General features: G+C 28.5%; 3 protein-coding genes across 5 annotated transcripts; 2 read left to right on the top strand and 1 right to left on the bottom strand.

The window, feature by feature from the left end:
* The first annotated feature begins 4338 nt into the window (after positions 1-4338).
* Positions 4339-6790, top strand: CRF10 (cytokinin response factor 10). 2 transcript variants are annotated; one of them, XM_004238887.4, is made up of 3 exons: positions 4339-4523; positions 4850-5067; positions 5196-6790. In XM_004238887.4, the coding sequence occupies exon 3, from the start codon at positions 5392-5394 to the stop codon at positions 6415-6417; it is 1026 nt and encodes a 341-aa protein (XP_004238935.1). In that variant the 5' UTR covers positions 4339-4523; positions 4850-5067; positions 5196-5391; the 3' UTR covers positions 6418-6790. The 2 variants fall into 2 exon arrangements, with proteins under 2 accessions (XP_004238935.1, XP_019069591.1); XM_019214046.3 differs by having other exon boundaries at positions 4351-4523; positions 4855-5067.
* Positions 6791-13961: 7171 nt separating this feature from the next.
* LOC104647286 (heavy metal-associated isoprenylated plant protein 8) lies at positions 13962-16294 on the top strand. The gene is made up of 5 exons (XM_010322467.4): positions 13962-13994; positions 14176-14308; positions 14796-14971; positions 15252-15339; positions 15757-16294. The coding sequence occupies exons 2-5, from the start codon at positions 14179-14181 to the stop codon at positions 16032-16034; spliced, it is 672 nt and encodes a 223-aa protein (XP_010320769.1). The 5' UTR covers positions 13962-13994; positions 14176-14178; the 3' UTR covers positions 16035-16294.
* An 85-nt stretch (positions 16295-16379) lies between these two features.
* On the bottom strand, positions 16380-19644 carry LOC101256181 (endonuclease 2). Of its 2 annotated transcripts, none has more exons than XR_741350.4 (9): positions 19319-19637; positions 18621-18795; positions 18051-18161; positions 17899-17954; positions 17479-17562; positions 17291-17383; positions 16922-17038; positions 16730-16803; positions 16380-16646 (listed from the first exon to the last, which is right to left on the bottom strand). XR_741350.4 is itself a non-coding variant. In XM_004238886.5 (9 exons), exons 1-9 carry the CDS (start codon positions 19430-19432, stop codon positions 16552-16554), a joined length of 870 nt encoding a protein of 289 aa, XP_004238934.1. In that variant the 5' UTR covers positions 19433-19644; the 3' UTR covers positions 16380-16551. The 2 variants fall into 2 exon arrangements, 1 of the variants encoding a protein (XP_004238934.1); XM_004238886.5 differs by having other exon boundaries at positions 16971-17038; positions 19319-19644.
* Between the last annotated feature and the right edge of the window lie 211 nt (positions 19645-19855).

Here is a 19855-nt window from a genome sequence, read left to right as displayed (position 1 = left end):
TATAATATTTTTAGGATATTATATTTGCCATCTAAAAATTAAAGCATATATTTTGTTTATACTAACGGACATATACATGTCATAATCTTATTCACCGATTAATATTTATTAAATATTAGATCCACGAATAAAATTGTGTTACATATTCCTATTTAGTCTACTTTATCAAAGATTTTGAATTTCAAATTCTGAACATGGAAAAAAGTCTTGGTATAAAGGTCTTTCTTCAATGGGGCTTTATGTAGAATAAAATCTAAAGCAATCAAACTCTTATGCGGATATCAAATATCGAATGCAAAAGACTGAAGTTTTACTCAAATTTCAAAGTGGTAAAAGTTAATTATATTATATCTCTATTCTTTTTCAAATTATAAAAATTTCATCAATTTAATAGAATGGAAGCACATTTCAAAGTGTCTCAAACATTGCATTCCGATTTTTGAATACATTGTTCACTGTTCTGATACATCACACACTGATTATAAATTCATATCTCAATATTTTAATATATTGTCTATCTCTCATTTAATCACGTATGATAATGTATTCGATCAATAAATTACATAAAATAATATATTCGAGAATAAAAAAGAGTCGGAATAGGGTGGGGTGTCAGCATTAAGACCGTTCATGTACTGCGGATTTGCTACTCTCTTTCCCAACATTCTCACGTGCTTTTTTTACCCTTTTTACAATTTTTTTCTCCTATTTTCTCTAATTATTTTAATATTCACTTCATTTATACTCTTTAAAAACTTTTACTAATATAGTTTAACTAAAATATGATACTTATTAATTAATTTGTGACATAAGGAGTTTTTCTTAATTTACTGATGGCAGAAAGGTGGATCTGGTGAAAAAAAAAATTATGGTAGACAAAAGTGGCAGGGTAGTAGCATGGACTTAAATAAACTTAATCGTTTAATTTGTTAAATATTCTGTACACAATAAATAAGTAGGAAGACAAATTCAATTTTTTAAAATTCGACTAAAATAATAACTCAAGTGCCCAATTTTCAAACTTCTTTTTTTCTTTTTAGTTTTTTTTCATACTTTATTGTTTGTTTAACTAGTGTTTTTTCATTTTGACTTTAATTTGTATTTTTTCTTAATCAATTATAAGAGAAATTTAGAATGAAACAAATCTATGTTTTTACTAATTCATCATAAAAAATCAACATTTTCCACTTCCTTTTCAATTATGTTTTTGTAAAATATATTTTTTAAAACTGAATATGAATAAAAAAACTTCTTTATTTCATAATGTTCATGTATTTCGAAAAATAAAATTTTCATAAATATCAGACTGAATATATATATATATATATATATGTTTGTTTGAACTATTTTCAATTGCGTTAAGAGTTAAATATGGAGATTCTACCTCATAAATATCAAGTTTGAATACTTTTCAAACAAAAAAAAAGTGAAAGGTTTTAGATTCTTTAACAAGTTGACTTTTTTATTTTACAAAATGTTAGGTCACAAAATAAATAATTTTGGAATTTGTAGGAATATATGGCATATATATATAGCTACTCTCATGCACGAGGGAACAGTACTTTTAAAATTAAATTATAGGTCAAACCCCTCCATGCACAAGATTCGATTTTTTGCCTTTATATAATTAGTAAATACTATATAATAATTATGAATAATACTATTAATAATTCATAAAACCTTTTTTTGGTAAGCATCCAATGTCACATGATTCTTCTTATTTTTTCTTTAATTTAATATTAAAACAAAGTTCTTTAGTTACAAAAAGAGTCATTTCATATAAGAGTATTATAGTTTGGTCAATTCAGATTGAATCAAATCAAATTCATCTATTATAGGACTATTTTTTAGGAGTCATATTTTTAATATGGTTTATTTTAGTTTTGTGAAATTGAATTAATATAACTAGTTAAAAACACCACCAACTTATATTTAATATATTACAAAATTACTCCGATACTATTTTTTATCGTTTAAGACTCTATACGATGTTTAAAAAAAATTAACTCATGAAAATTATATATACTACAGATATTGCACAGTATTTTGTGTTCGCTATAAGATGTTTCGAAATCGATAATTAAATAGATCATAATATTTAAATTTTCATTAAAGATTAAATGATAAATTTAAAAAATTGGAGCATTATATTATCAAATCTTCCACTCTTTCTAATAGACTTAATTCTATGTATATGTATAAATAAATGTCTGATTTATCAATATTAACATTAATAATTTGAAGATTTATTTGGAAACATTATAATATATATTCTTTTAAAAATACTTAAATTAAGGATACAATATGAAAAATAATAATTAATTTCATGTTCTATAAATAGGTAGTAATTTGGATATTTATATAAATGTGAATAACAGAATAGGTAATACTCCATGGTGGAAGAGTACTAAACTACATAATTATAATATTCTTTTGTAACAATTTATATATAATTTACTTTTATTTTTGATTGGTCAATAGAAATAACGTGTTTTCTTATTATATAATAATATTATCAACTTTGATCCCTACTTATTTTCATGATAAGTCCATAAATATATCATTTTTATTTAAACATTTATTTAAAGAATAATATTAAACTATTGCAAAAAATCTTCTCATATTATTAAATTTCTATTAGCAAAGATCATATCACATAAATTAAAATTAAAGAAATAGTTTCTTAGATTTGATATATAAAAAAACTGTAGACTTTTTCCTATCCCAAATCTCAGTAAACAAAATAAATTAAATTGACTATATTTAATATGGAAAATGACTAAACGTTTGACCAAATATTGTTCAAAAGAATAGACATGTCTGAACTTTAAAGTGTAAATAAGAAAAAAATATGTACCAAATGAGGAACAAATCAAGTACACAAAATAATAAAAAATCAAATCTAAAAGGGAAAAACAATAATAATAAAGTAAATAAATTATAGTCCTAAGTAAAGGGAAAAAAGGAAAAAAAATAAAATAAAAAATCCATAAAAAATATGACCAAATTATGTTAAATAAAACATTTTTTTTTATTTTTAACTCAAATAAATATATTTTTGACCATAATTTTATCATACATGATAGTTTTACATAACTTCCAAATATATAAATCTTTATCCTAATTATATTTTAAGATTTCATACCTAATTTTACAGTCAACTTATAATATTTGACTCTCAAAATTCAAACTTAATTTTTTGATCAATTTAAACTATTTGACTCTCGAAATTCAAACGGTGTCTATCCTAAAAAATAAAATAAAAGGTTGTATTACTTTGAATTTAAGGCGATACCTTGGGAACCAAGTACCTTGTCACTTGTCAGTGGCATCCTCGTAAATATCAAACCTTAATAGACCCAATTACGTCTAATGAAAATATAGCTGTAATCCTTTTAATTTAACGAAGAAACCGCCTTGTTTCATATTCCCAGAATTACTTCCCTAACCCACTACATAATCTCACTCTCTATCTCTCTACGTGAACTACACGCGCTGTTACTAACCAAATTAATTATTTGTTTGACCAGATTTTGAATAACTAAAAGTATTTCTTATTAATAAATCTTTAACCCCTGCAACTTATCAATATTTTTTATTTCAAGACTCTGAATTAATTTGTAGTTCAATTGAGCACCTTAATTCTTACTAACGTGTTTTAAAAATAATATTTTCGTTAATTATATACCTTCGCCTTTATAAACGTTAAAATTTCAATTGTGTCTACTTGAGATTGATGTAGAATATTACAGGAGATGATATTTTTTATATGATTAATTTAACTATCTAATTATAAAAAGGTCATAATAGTCATAAAACCTCTTGTGATCAAATACTACACGGGCGTCAAAAACTTACATCCTTATAGTTAAAGTATCAAAGTAAGTTTTGATGCCAAGTTTAAGAAGGATTTGATGTATTTTTCTCTTTAATAAATGAATAAAATACAAATATAATTTTTTTCATTCCATAATATGAATCGAAAGTAGAATTTAATTAGAACTCCCCTCAACAAGTTGAAGTGTTCAATTGAAACATTACTTTCTTCTAGTATCTAAATAAAACATATTAATAAACTCAAAGGACGAATCATACATTCCGCATAACCAAAAAACTTGGTCAAACAAACTATAATTAACATCGGGAGATTGCACAACACTCAATCCACCCGCGCGTGAGATAATACAAGTCTATTTACAATAAAAACATGTCATGCATATCATGAATAAGATAATCATCATGATCATGTATGCATAGTCATGTGACATGTATGATGATACATGACAGCTCATAACACATTCCGCATAAATTTGATATATAATATTCATTAATTACATGACCAAAATTAACTTTTTTTTCTCACACACTAAAAACACACAGTCCTTTTATTTTCACTTAGTATATATATAACATTCATCTCCCTTTAATGCATTTTTTGACCACTTGGGAAAAAGTGAAGTGAGAACAGCAGCAGTGGAACAGAGTAAAGAAAAAAACAGAGTGAAAAGGACCATAAAAAACAGGTACTATTTGTTTAATTTAATGTATAAAATATTGTTTTTTTTTGTTGAGATTTGTGAAAAAATGGTTTTTTTGGTGGACTTGGTAAATTTTGGGGGTTTTTTGTTTCTCTATATACGTGAAATTTTTACAGAGTGAGAGAGTACAGAGGGGGCTAAAGGCTAAAGGGTTGCGAAATTTACCTTTTGTCAGATTCTGGGGTGGAGAAATCTTGGCCATAGATTCCTAATCTGTGTATTTTTTTTGGGTTGTTGTGTTTTTTGGGGATAAATAGGAGTATCTGATCCGAGTTTTTGTTTCTCTTTTGGTTGCTTTTTTTGGTGAGAAGAACAGGAGGAAGGAGGAGGAGGAAGGAGGAAGAAAGGGGTTGTGATATATGTCGGCAAATTTCTGTTTGGCTGTGATTAGAGCTCCATTGAAGCTCTGGGTGTCTGTTTCTTCGGTGATATTTGGTCTTTGCATGCAACAAATCCTCTGCTGTGATCATCAGCAGCAGGGTATTACTCTGTTTTTCACAACTGTTTCGATGCGTTTGAGGCCCAAAAGGTACTGTTTTCTTCTTTTTCCCTTAAACCCTTTTTGTGGTTTTAGAGAAAAAGACTTGTTTTTTGGTTAGTTTTTGGGAGATTTTGATGTTGATCTGTAATGGGTTTTTGTTGATTTTTGATTTGCAGGACTTGTTCTGGTGTTGTTTGCTTTGGTGGATTTCATATAAACCGATTTTTACATCCTATTTTGCTCTTGAGACGGCCGATTACTTGAAAATTTTTGCTGAGTTTTTCAAATTAAATTCAATTTTATTTGTGTTTCCTGTTGAAAAAACCAATTTTCTGGGCATATTTCGAGGGGTTTTGAAGATTTGAAGAAATCATGAAAATGTCCGAGTCTCGGAGACAATCTCAGAAATCGAAGATTAGGGAAGAATCAGCCCGACCCATGAGGAAAATCCGGATCGTTTGTGACGACCCGGAAGCTACTGATTCATCTGATGATGAAGGGGTTGATGTATCGAAACCCAAACGATTTGTTAGGGAGATTTATCTTCCTGTTGTTAGCTCTTTTACCCTGAAAAAAGTACCTGAAACTGAAAGTTCTTGTCAAGATAGCAACAATGGTGACAAAAAGAGAGCTAAAACCCCTAAAACCCCGAGTGGCCCTAGGCCCTCGTCTTCGAAATACCGAGGTGTTCGTCAGCGTAAATGGGGTAAATGGGCTGCTGAAATTAGGGATCCTTTTAAATCTAGGAGGGTCTGGCTTGGTACTTATAATACTGCTGAAGAAGCTTCTCATGCTTATGAAATGAAAAGGCTTGAATTCGAAGCGATGGCTAAGAGTAATTCGAATACTGATGTGTCTGAGAAGAGCTCGAATAACGAATGCAACAACAAGAATCATCGAAAGGTCAACAATGCTGGTTGTGTATCAGAGGAGGATGACTCTGCTCAGAGTTTGGTCTCACATACTTCACACACATCTCCAGCATCAGTTTTTGAAATGGATTCATTGACTTCTGGTTCTGCTGCAGTGTCTGAGGTTAACAACAACGACAAACTCGTCGTGCAGCTAGTGGATGTTGATAAGATGGGATTGATGGAGGATAGTTTATCGCTTGCTGACATTGGTGCACGAATGGATTTCGATACGGAGATGGACATGTTCTTTGCTGGGAATGATAATTTTGATCAGAATCTTGATGACTTTGCTGTGAATGATTTCGAGGATCTTCCAATATGTGGACTTGATGAGCAGTTGCCTGCTGGTTTACCTGATTTTGATTTCGACTTTGATTTTGATGGATACAATGAAGCTTGTGCTTGGATGGATGATGTAGCAGCTACTCCATTGATGAATGGAACAACAACAACAACACCCCTCAATATTGCATTATGCCCATAAGTTTTGCAGCTATAGGAAGTTTCAATATTATTTATTAGTACTATATTAGTTTATTTATTAGTAATCCATAGAGAGTTTTCATGTCTCAAGAATCATTAAACTTAGCTTCTCGAGACCGTGGTCTTCGTCCTTTCAAGTGAGTTTTGAGTAGTCTTTACATTATGTTTTAAGAGAGTTTTGAGACTTTGAGTTGTGTTCATGTCTTTGAAGAAGATTGAGTCAATAGTCCCTTTGGGTTTTTCTTGTGCTGCTAGAGCCGTCCAAAGGCCTATTGAATCTCGATTTTTCGGTGTAGTCTCAGACTGTTTACTGTTTGTGATGAGCTATGAGCTATGTTATGAAACTTATATATGATATTTGGCTCTTCATTTTACCTATTGATTATGATTTGGTATTAATTTGTGATATTGACATTGTTGATTGCTAAGTTGATATATACATATGTATAGTTTTGGATTGAAAGTTGCAACAATTCTATAATGATTTACTCGTTTGTGTTCACCTATGTTTTGGATTCGTGCCTCGGGCAGGACCCTTCGATGGTCAAGGGTGAAGGGATTTCAATCATTTCATCACTAATTGACGGTGTGTTTGATGGTATGTTTTGATGATAAGTCTCTCACTGGATGTGTTTGCGCTAATATTTTTTTGATTGGATGTATAGACTGTAGTGTAGTGTACTTCTTTAGTTGCTTTGCCAAGCAAATGATATCAAAAACTAAAGGTAGATGAGAGATGTTATCTATTTGGGCACTTTTTTTAGGCTTTGTTATAAGCTGAGAAATACCAGCTGTATTCCAATCTAAAAAACTATATTATATAAACCCAAATGTCAATTGGTCCTGCAAATGCTACTGTTCTTGTTTAATCTTAGTTGGACACATTGGGTGTGATATGGTTGGTAGCAAGTGTGGAAGTGAGATTATTGTGTTTGTTGACCTTTGGGTCATATAGATTGTTTCTCCATAAGTGGACATAATCAAGATTGGTAATACATCAACTTGTATCAACTTTTTTGTTTGATGACAGTAGTGTCTGAGTCAGCTTAGCACGCATTTCTCGTGTATATGCTACACGACGTTAAATATGTGACAGTAGTGTGTGAGTCAGCTTAGTACGCATTTCTCGTGTATGCTATTTGCTGTCAACATATGACAGTAGAGTCTGAGTCAGCTTAGTGCGCATTTCTCGTGTATATGCTACACGCTGTTAACATATGACAGTAGTGTCTGAGTCAGTTTAGTACGCATTTCTCGTGTATATGTTACACGCTTTCAACACAAGTATCGCGTGACTCTGCACTATCATGAAAAGACAAATAAAGAGAAATCACCCTTTTTGCACTCTCATAAAAAGACAATCAAAAAGAAATCACCGCTTTCGATAGTATTTAAATCATGAAATTTTCCCAAATTTTTTATCAATTTTATAGACCGCGAGACCGATGCACGGACTTATTGAGTGTTTTTGTTTGATTAGAGTAGGGAAGAAGGGTGAGGGCACTTCATCCTAGTAGGGCCACACATATCACGGGTCAAATTGAGAAATAATAGACCATGATTTGTTCATAACCAAAAATTTAAGGTTTATAACGTGCTTTCATTTGACCTTTCTCGTTCACCTAAACTCTAATAGTTCCTAAATATTTGTATTGTTCTAACATATTCATTATATTATCATATTATATTATTTTATTGCATTACTCACAAACACATAACGACATTCATGATTCCATCATAATTTGAATGTATCATACTCGAGATTATAATGAACTTGTCGACTGTCGATTAATTAATTAAAAATTACTCTTAAATCTTACTTTTTTTAAGTATTTGATAAATATTTGGACATCGATAAAATAAGATTATTTCCTACTTTGTGGTTTGCTTAGTCATCTCAAAGATTATTTGATGAAAGAAAAGTATAATAGAACTTGGTGGAGCATAATATATAGTTTAAAACGTTACATCTGTTGACGACATTTTTCCATATTACTTATAATAAATTTTATTGATTGCTTATATTTCTCGCAATTCCTTATTTATGAATAATTCATCCACGCAATTAGTATGTCCATTATTTTATTTAAAAGGTCTTAGTGGGTCAACATTTATAGTGGACTCACTATTAATACACTCTTTCGTCTTAATTGACGTGACATCATTTGATATGATACAATATTTTTTTTAAAAATAAATAAATTTGTGATTTAGTTGTGACACAATTTAATTTAACATGTTATATTAATTATTATTATTTCTAATTAGGGATAATGCCCAAATACCCCTCGATCTATGCCCGAAATATCAGAGACACACTTATACTATACTAAAGTCATATTACCCCCCTAACTTATTTTATTAATAATTTTTTAACCCTTTTCGACCTACGTGGCACTATCTTGTGGATCCAACGATGATTGACTTTTTTTTTCAAACTAGTGCCACGTACACTAAAAGGGGATAGAAAATTACCTGTAAAATAAGTTCAGGGGGGTAATAGGACCTTAGTATAGTATAAGTGTGTCTTTGAAATTTCGGGCATAGATTGAGGGGGTACTTGTGCATTACCCCTTCTAATTATGATAATTTGACTATTTTTTAGATAAACTAAAAAAAATCACATAAAATGAGACAGATCACAAAGAGAATTTTAAGAATCAAGATGAATCCATCATTTAAAGTTTATGAATTCTATTTTGCACAAATTTATGTTCCCTGTCTAAAGTTATTGGTTCAATTGAACACGTAGCTACAACGTTTGCGTACACTTATGTTAATATCGGGTAAATAATAAGTTGAAAGTAGGGTTAAAATTATAAATTTACAATTATATATCGTATGTTTATCATTGTTTTTTTTCATTGCTATTTTGATTTATTATACTTGAGTTTGAATAGATACTTCATCAAAAAACCATTTCATTTTTACGAAATAAGAATTAAGGTCTACGTATATTTTATTTTCTTAAAAATCTACTTATAAAACTTTATGAAATAATACATTACTGTTATTATATATGTGTATACTATATATTTTCTTTTTGTATGATGAATTATATATTTACCAAAAATATATGCAGTAAATTATAAGATTTATTTTTAGTAAATCTAGTATTAGAATCTCTATTATTTAAACTATACATTTTGTCTTCCAATAAAACGATCTCAAATTGGTAGTACTAGGAGAACTGTCATAATTAGTCTTGCAAGTTGTAATTTTCTTTAAAAAATTAGGCCAGGTGTGGCATATTTGTATATACATAAATATAAATATTGCCACAAATAATGTTTGCGCGTAATATAATTTTTTTTAATAGTTGAATCTATAACTAGTAGTGCCACCTACCTATTTTTGGCTAGGGACTATTTTTCCTTTTAATTTTTCACTTTACTTTTAGAAAATATACTTAAATTGATTTTCTATTCATTGTCCGATATTTATTCTGAAGTTCGATTAATTCAAATTCACGTTAAAGATAATATATATTTTAACAAAATCAACTCTACGTTCGGGGATCGAAAGAAATGACGCATATGCCTACATATTAGTGTTTGTTTTATTTTTATGCAACTAAAAATTTAAAATTATAACGTATAAGCTACAAATTTAGATAAACTCATTCGAACAAAAATTGGTTATATAAGTTTAATGCTAAGAATTTGAAAGAATAAATGAATTAAAATTGGTTATATAAGTTTAGTGCTAAGAATTTGGAAGAATAAATCAATGGATTTTCAAATTTTAAATCCTATTCTATCTGCTCTAATTAAGATTTGTGAGATTTATTTTAGTGGAATATACATTATTCATCCCCTAATATGAGGAGAAATAAAATTAATGTTTTTCTCCATAAATTATGATGTAATATATTAAGATATAGTCAAAAGAATTAAACTAGTATCTATGCATGATGATCATGACAAAGATTCCATTATATTATGGTAGTTTTAGCAATAAATCATGTCATTTATTTTATAATTAATGCCATTTCTACTAATTTTTGAATTTTGGTTATTTCTTTTATTTTTTCTTTCCCTTTTAAATCGTCAAAGGAAGTTAAATAAATTTGGTGTAGCCATGCATTTGTCTCCCATTTCTAAAGAATAGGGCAAAAAACTTATGTCCACATAAATCAGTAAATATAAAATATTTAATTTGTATACATATTTAATTATTAAATTATAACTAAGTCATATATACTCTTACCTTAATTTTAGTTTACTACAATTAAATTATATGGAAAGTAAAAAATATGCTTAGTCCACTAGCTAAAGCCACAATTCAATTTAGTCGAATAAATGCGAGTCTCTATTTTACTCATGTATAAAATAATTGTATATTTCTCAATTTCTTAAATTATCAATCTAAGATACTTGAAGCTTCCTCTTTTGGGGATGACTCGTATGTCAACTCTCACTTTCACATCCGTTTCATGTATTGCACCATTGAATTTACACTTCAAGCACTCTGTTATAGAACCTTTAGACTGTACCTCGACCAACAACCTAACGTTTTACCCACCCTGTATCTTGTCACTCAATATTACACCATCATATGTAATTATAACTTACATTATGATACCTCCTCCTTGAATATAGCATAGTCTCGCTAAGGATGTTCAAAAATTCAGTATATATTTATAAAATATTTTTTTAACTTGTATACGGAACCTTATTTTTTACGTACACTATATTTTTCGATAAAGAATGATCGACTTATCATCTTTGAGTCAAAGGGACACATCAACAAAATTCTTTAGTTTTATTTTTAAAAAATAATAATAATGGATTTCTTTTTCTTTCTTTATATTTTTCTTTTTTCCTTTTGAAATATGGCCTGCTGGGAATTGAAAAGTGGCCTCATAGAGACAAGATAGTAGTTTTAGGAAAGATCAAATTGGGCCCATTAAATATGATTTTGACCCGTTCTATTTTTTGCCTTGTAGCAAAAGAAAAGGGAAAATAGCATTTTTAGTCCTTTAATTATTGTTAAATTCTGATTTGGTCCATAAATATATGACTTAATATATTTAACTTTATTAAAAAAAAATTATGTGTTTTTAGTTTCTTTTATGTACAAAACATGATATTATTAGATTAAATTTAAAATTATATCATTCTCAAATATTACATATTTCGATTGGTAATGCGATCGATTTGTGAAACATAAAAACTAATAGTGCATTACTTTAATATCGAAGACTTAAAGTGCTTAATTAGATATTACAAGAAATAAAGTTATGATTTATTAGTAAATGTTGAATCAAAATTGCTATATACACCCAAGGAAAAATACAAAAAGAATTTAGTATTTAAAAAAAATGAAAGAAATGAGATTGTGGATTAATTAGAGCCAAGTACATTAAAAACACATGGATTAATTAGCTATGTCCCATCTCAAAAATTAAAAATGATTTAAAAACATTACTTTAAACATCAATGATTTTAGAAGATGTCCAAATCAAATGAATGTTTCTTTTTTTAAAAAAAAATAAATAAATAGTATTTATGTGGTCGTCCTTAATCGTAGACTTGAAAGTAATTTGTTTTCAGTTTATTTGTCTTAATTTTTTATTTCAAAATAAAAAAATATTTTTATTTATTTTTATAACTATTTAATTTTAATTTTTCATATAATATTCTTAGATCATAAAATTAATTAATATTTTATATATTATGCATTTTTTTTAATTTCGAATCACAAAATTTAAAAAGTGTGAATTATTAGTATTAATTAAAAATGAAATTTCAATGCAATCTTAGGCTGACTTTATCTCTATTGGCTATACATCATTTTCAAGTCCGTTAACTTAGGTGAAATAATATAAATAAATTATATTTTTCAAATAATATTTTCAAAGATTTCTGCAAAAGTAAAAATTAAGTAGGGCCAAATTTTGGGCTGTTGATTGTCCTTTATTCCAACAACATTAATGTTGTCATGTTTCTTGGATACATTTTCTCAAGGAATCAACAGAGAATGGGATTTTTTAAAAAAAAAAAAAATCGTCAAAAATTCTAAATATGAAATAAATTTTCCATCTTAATTTATTGGTATGCATTAAAATAAAGAAAATCTTTCAATTTTAAAGATTATAAACTAAAAATATATAAAATGTATCAGTCTATCAAATTGTTCTTTAGTTTTATAATATTAAATGTATTATGTAAAAATTTAAAATTGATAAATTGCTTAAAAAATAAGAGATAATCTTTATAAAACAAATTAAGAAAATGAATTCTATTAAATGTGTTTCACGTTTAATACTTATAATAAAATGTTATCAACTCATCATTTTCAGTATTAAGTTAATAATCAGATCATTATAGTGTTAGATTGTCTTATTTACAAAATTACAAATCTACTTTTATCCTTTCATTTTATCCTTGGCTTATGATCTATTTAAATTCAGTACTTATATATATATATATATACACACACTATATTATATATAAAAAAAATTGTTTAGAGGAACCTTGGTGTATATATAACAAAACATAAAATTGAGTTTGATGGTCCATATAATGATTGGGTCATATGAATAAAGCCTATTTATTTTTGGGCTGATTTTGGGTAAAAACAGTCCAGCCTAATACAATATTTAGCATAGTGAACTTGCACTATAAGCAATAATGTTGAATGTCATCACATAAGTCCGTCAAGATCTATGTTGTTCAGACTCTTTAAAAATATTGTCACATTCATATTGATTATTCACTAGTTGAGAATGTAAAAAAATTTGGTTTGTCTTTTCAAATGATAAACTATGTCACAACATACCCTACATCAAAATTGATTTTTAGCAGCAATTAATTAGTAATTGCCGCTAAATATATATTTTTAACGGCAATTAACACTCTTTAAATATGTCCCTAAATGCTTAACGACTTTGAATCTAATAACACTTAACTAATGCCGATAAAAATTTTAGCACTCTTTATTAATATGTATACTTATTGCCGCTAAAAATTATTTTTGTTGTAGCGATATTTCATGGTTTCATTTAATATATCAACTGAGGTTTATGGAGAGATATCATTACAATATTTGGAACACAATTCACCTAATTAGACATGACGTTTCACTATGGTTTGTTTTTATTTTTAAGAAATAATAAGCTTTGTAACGCTTGTTTGGTTAATTTATAATTTAAAAAAAAAATAAAAGTTGTCATTTAACCATAGAGTTTCCATTGTAATATTATTTCTTGCCTTGATTGTCTTAATATTATTTTTTAACCAAAAACCAAATGAAGTTGTATACAATAAAATAATATCTTTTACGCATTCAACAATTCCCTTTACCAGAAAATTCTGTTTATTAATCGAATGATTATCATTATTCTATTTCAGTAATTAAGTACCAAATGGAGTATTATTACATTATTTTTTTTAAAAAGAAATCCTAATTGTCTATATCAGGAGCAATTTTATTTTATTTTATTTGGCTTGTAAATAATAAACTTTCTATCAAGAGGTGAATTTGCCATTATAAATAACCAAACTCACATGCATATGACTTAAAAATAATTTTTTGAAAAATCTTGTTCATGAAAATACAGAGAAAATAGGAAAGGTATAACCACATAAGTTTTTTAATATAATTGCCTTTGCAATTTTTAATTAGACATAGAAATAGTTAACGAATAGCAATGGATTGCTATAAATATATGTCATTTACGAGCTATTTTTAGTGACGAAATTTTGTAGTTAATTTTGTTTAGTGAATTTGATAAGCAATTAATTTTTTTTTGCAGAAAATGAAGGAGAAGGAGTGTAAAAATGAAGAAAATAAGAGTGATTCAAAAGGAATTATTATCATATTGGGTGTTTATATTCATTGTCAAGGATGTAAAGAACAAGTACTTAAATCCCTTCGTGGCTTTGATGGTATAATTTTTTTCTATCCCATTTAATTTTTGGATATTGATTTTTGTGTGCATCTATATTTGTTACATCTAATCAATATAGATATGGAGTTGAATTCAACATCTGAAATTTTTAGATTTCTATCACGATCACATGTAAAATGAAAGGATACGATGATAATTATGTTTACAGTCAAATAATTATAATTTTTTTACTGAATTTCTTGCGCATTTAAGGAATTTGAGCTAATAGATATTGAGTTCATATGAACTCATATACTATACTCTAGACAAAAGTTTTAAGATAGTGAGAAATAAGTTCACATGAACTCATATACTATACTCTAGACAAAAGTTTTAAGATAGTGAGAAATAACTTATGTATCTTCTGTTTTACGTAGAAATATATATTCTAATTTCTGATGATTTTCACTCATTTTATTGACGATGATATTCCCTTACATTATTTCTCTCTTTCTTTTCCTTAAATTTTTCTCTCCCAAATTTAGGGGTGGGGGAAGTTGAGATTGATGATAAAAATCACAAAGTGATGGTGAAAGGGAAGAAATTAGATCCTCTAAATGTGGCTGAGAGACTGAGGAAAAAAAGTGGCAAACATGTGGAATTAATTTCTCCAATTCCATCAAAGAAGAAAGAAGAAGAAAAGGAGGAGAAAAAACAAGAGGTATATTTAAATAATTAAACTCAAATAGTTTTTTTCCCCTAAATACATTGACTAATACGAAATGATAACTTTTCGTAGTTGATAAAATTATTGTCATATGATCAAAAGGTCATAGATTCAAATCATAGAAATAGTCTCTTACAGAATTAAATAATCGTACACCTCTGTCGATTGTAATCAAGCCCTTCTACCGTAATACAAATTAAAAAGTTTTAGTAAATCGAGTTTTTTTTAAAAAAAAATATTATTCACTAATCTATCTTTTTTGTGGGGAATGCAGCCTAAGGTTATTGAAGTGATTTTGAAACTATATTTACATTGTGAAGGATGTGCTAAAGATGTCAAGCAATGCCTTCACAAAATGCCAGGTACATATTTTATTTTATTCTCTCATAATTAACTATGTCCATAAATAGCAAAAATAAAATAAAATTGGTTAATGAATCGAAGTTGCATATACTAAAGATGCATAATTTTTGTACAATCTATTTCAGTACTATTTCGAAACTATACATGCATGTTATTTTGATACACAAATTAAATCATCGATAAAAAATAATATCAATATAACTTATCCCGACATTGAGTAGAGTTACCAATTAACACTCACACCATATAGATTTTACTTGTGATTATGGTTGATCTGATGATGTAAATAATTTTACCTTGTATCCCTTACATTCTATTTTTTTTTTCATAATTCGAATTTCAGATATTTATATGCCTTTTTAAAATCCGTCTAAGTAAATTTTTTTTATTTTTTTTTGTGGATGATGTATAAATAGGGGTGCAAACAGTTGATCCAGAAATGAAGAACGATATAGTGAAAGTGAAAGGATCAATGGATCCACAAAAACTAGTCGAATTCATCAACAAAAAAGCAGGAAGACATGCTGAAATTATAAAGAAAATTGACAAAGAGAAAAATGAAAAAACATTATGTGATAAAAATTCATTTGATATTAGAAAAGGTTGCAGTAATTGCCAACATGATTATCTTCAATTTGTATATGCTCCTCAAATTTTTAGTGATGAGAATCCTAATTCTTGCTTAATTATGTGAAACAATAAAGTTTAACCATATCTTATAATATTATAATACCAAATTTCATGTACCAGAGATGTCCAAATGCAAATTCTAAATTTTATTTTTGTGCAACATTATTTCTTAATTAGTCTGTTTATATTTTTATTGTTACAACTTAATAACATACTCGCCATAATCGTTTGTTACTGTTCCTTTTTACTTGTCTTCCAGTTATTTTACCGCCTACTTTGAATTTTCGAGATTATAACTAGAACCACCCACCCCTTTTCTGGATCAACCTCACATCAATAAACACGACACTTGCTACATTGCATTGATTAAAATTGAGCAACATGACTTAAATCGCGGCACAACATAAGATTGATACTAAAAATCATCGCGTAATTTGACTTATATAGTCGATAAAAATATCTTCAAAATGTTAGATACGATGAAAGATTTACTAAAATACAACAATGCTTTAGTTCAAATAACAATGTTGTACAAGGAATGCTAGAAAATGGATCATAAAGTTTTGTTTACAATACGTTGTTCATTTGAATATACGGTTTAGTGTAGCAGCTAAGCGGACTCCACCTTGAGCTAAACGCCATAGAACTATTTGATATCGCGATAGGAAATAATCATCTGTTCTCCATATGTACGAGTTTCAACAGAGTTAAAATTCGCGCTATTGAAGAAAATTATTGAAGAAATTATTAGTAATTTACCTTCTAATGTTGAGTCTTCACTAACTCCTTTATATGCCCAGTCACAAGCAGCTTTGATACCTTCACTTGCATATCTATAGGAAGCAACAAATTCTTTATTAGTACTTTATGATCAAACGAGACAGAGGCGTACCCAGGATTTGAAACTTATAGGTTCTAAATATATTTTTGAGAAATCTAGTGAATATGTACGTATTTATAAACTTCAAATACTGGATCCGCTTTTGTTGAATGAACATACATATCAGGGCAGGTTGTTTTGTTGCCACTGCAGCTTTCCCATGAATTTACTTGATCAGCCCATCCTGTCTGTATAAGGCGAAATTCATTACGAATATGACAATTCATATATATATAACGTCGATCAAAACTCTTCAAAAATATCAACATACGTGTTAAAATAGTAATTTTAGAAAGTCTGAGCAATATAAGATAACAGTAGGTGCTATGCTGGTAGGATCCTCGAAAAGCTCATAACTTTTGAAGGATTCGACATACACCTGGAGGCATTTTTGGAGGATACGAGCAACATAGTTTAGGACTAAAAACAATTGTTTGTACCGTGATGTTCTTCTGAATTGCATCGACTAGTTCATCTACGTTAGAATCATCGTATCGTTCTTCTATAGTTTCGATTATGTTGGAATCCCAGACCTATTAACAAGCAACATTAGTTTCATCAAAACATAATCTGGATTTGGAAATTGTTTGTTTTTGTGATTTTGTCAATTAAAAAAAAAAACACTTACATGATGGAGAACTGTTTTTCTAGTGTACCAATGAACATCTATAGTATTGCCTCCTCTGTCTGAAGTAAATCCAACATGCAAAGGCTGCATATATGAACCAAAAAAAAAAAACATACATAAACACTACTAAAAAACTGGGTCAAAATCGAGGACCAAATCCCGAGGTAACACATAAACAGACACTCAAATTTGATTTCAACTGACATTCAAACACTCCAACTCTGAGTGTGTATACCTAAGACACCTCAACTCGTCTCTATTATCTCAGTTGAACAACTACAACTTACAAAATGATCATCTAGACACCTCCAAAGTTTTAATTATGCCATGTCAGTGTCACAGTAAGGAAGTGTAGGAGTGTTTACTTATCAGCCGAGGCCAGGTCAGATATGACATTCTTAAAATTTAACATTTATTTACCTGATGAATGTCCCCAAAAAAGTGAGAAAGGAAGAGAAGTGCTTCTGTCAAATTATCTGATATTTACTCAAAAAAAACCACAGTTTAGAATTCTATTAGTATCAATATTTTTTATTGAAAAAAAAAAGAATGAAGCAAGAAGTAAACATTACATGTTGAAACATGATCTTTGCCTTTGTTATAACTTAGAAGCTGATTAGTGTAATTGTAAATTGCTCCAGCTACACATCTATCTTCAACTCCATCTTCATCTTTACAGTCCCCTGTATACAGCAACAACGATTACGCCTTAGTACCAAACAAGTCTGGTACGTGAATCCTCACTAAACATATTTCAAGGGTAGTCTGCTACGCGAATCCTCACTAATCATGTTTCAGTAACTTGAACTTGTAACCTCTTGATAACTAAAATTGTACAATATAAAAATAAAGTACTAAATATATTTTTTACTAACGATTGACATGTTACAAAATAATTAGTCATTCATCACTACCACTTTTGCTCTATTTGCACCGTGTAATTTTCTGGTAAAGGGGAATTCAATTGAACGCCCTTAACCTATCTTTAATTACACCCTTTCTCTGACTCAAACAAGTTAGAAAAAAACTATACGAATTCATACTGTTCATATTAAATACATTTTTGTACCAATATTAGATACGTAAGAGAAGTACTAGAAGTTCTCTATATTTTCTATTGACGTATCGAAGTTAGTACTTACTTTTATATTGATAATTGCAAAGATTATCAGGGGTATCAATGTAATGAAGAGGTGATGACCAATGATAATGGAACTTAACACGATCTGCCCATATACACACACTTGCCAAATCACCATTTGCAGATTTTGGTAACAAATTTTCAACTGCATCTGCAGCAGTTTTACTCAATCTTGACTGTCACAAATAAAATAAAATTATGTCACACATATAATGAAAGAAATTTAACGAAACAAAATTTTAAAAGACCATTTTAACCTATATTGCACTGACTCTTCAAAAATGTTATAATTATTTTTTGGAGAATTTGAGATGAGCACAATAACGTTTAGGAAAGTCTTGTTAACATAGCTTTTAACTCAGTTATAGAGTAACACACGATAAGTAGAAAAGTAAAACATGATCGATTCAAAAGACACAAACACATAAAATCTTTCTATACAAATAACATCATTTATATTTAGAGACATAAGTCATTGGTTCAAATCCGAGAAAGGGGCTTTGTAAAAAATTAATCATGGTGCAACAACACAAGTTTTAAATTAAATGGTAGAGTAATTCGTTCAAAATAAAAATATCATAACATGAGTTATTCACATAAATATATAAATACATGGTGCGGAAGATCATAACATGAATAATTCAAACAGATAAAAGCGCATATAAGATCTATTTATACAAATAAAAATAAAATTAGGACCTGAGCAATCTTGCAAACAGTGTAATGACCATCAAGTCCCCATCCATGAACTACTGGAGAAAGAATCAAGACAGCTACCATAGCCAAAAATACATGAAATTTGTATAACTCCATTTTTGCTACTCTCAAACTAAAATCCACCAAATTGACAAGTAATTTTTTTTGGTCTTTATAATAAACTAGGACAAAAAGGGGACTAGTGTGAACTGTATGAATACATGGGGAAAAAATCAAGAAAACATTTATGGGGCAATAATAAATATTAATGATTTGATGAATCTTGGTTCACATTTGCCTATTTTTATTAATACTTTCAAATTTTAGGAATGATGAGTCCCCCTTTTTACTTTTTTTCCCTTAAATAATAAAGTTAGAGCGAGTTTAGATTGACTTAAAAGTTGATCAAATCTATTTTTAAATCAGTTTTTGATTTTTCTGAATGTTTGGTGAATATAAAAAATAGCTTAAAAAAAGTCAAAAATGACTTAAAATAAGTTACGAGTTGCTTGACAAGGTAAAAAATAACTTAAAATAAGT

The sequence above is a fragment of the Solanum lycopersicum genome, chromosome 5 (assembly GCF_036512215.1).
Source record: "Solanum lycopersicum chromosome 5, SLM_r2.1".
NCBI classification, from domain to species: Eukaryota; Viridiplantae; Streptophyta; class Magnoliopsida; order Solanales; family Solanaceae; genus Solanum; species Solanum lycopersicum.
The sequence above is the reverse complement of the archived record's forward strand: the minus strand, read 5'-3'. Positions and strand labels throughout refer to the sequence as shown.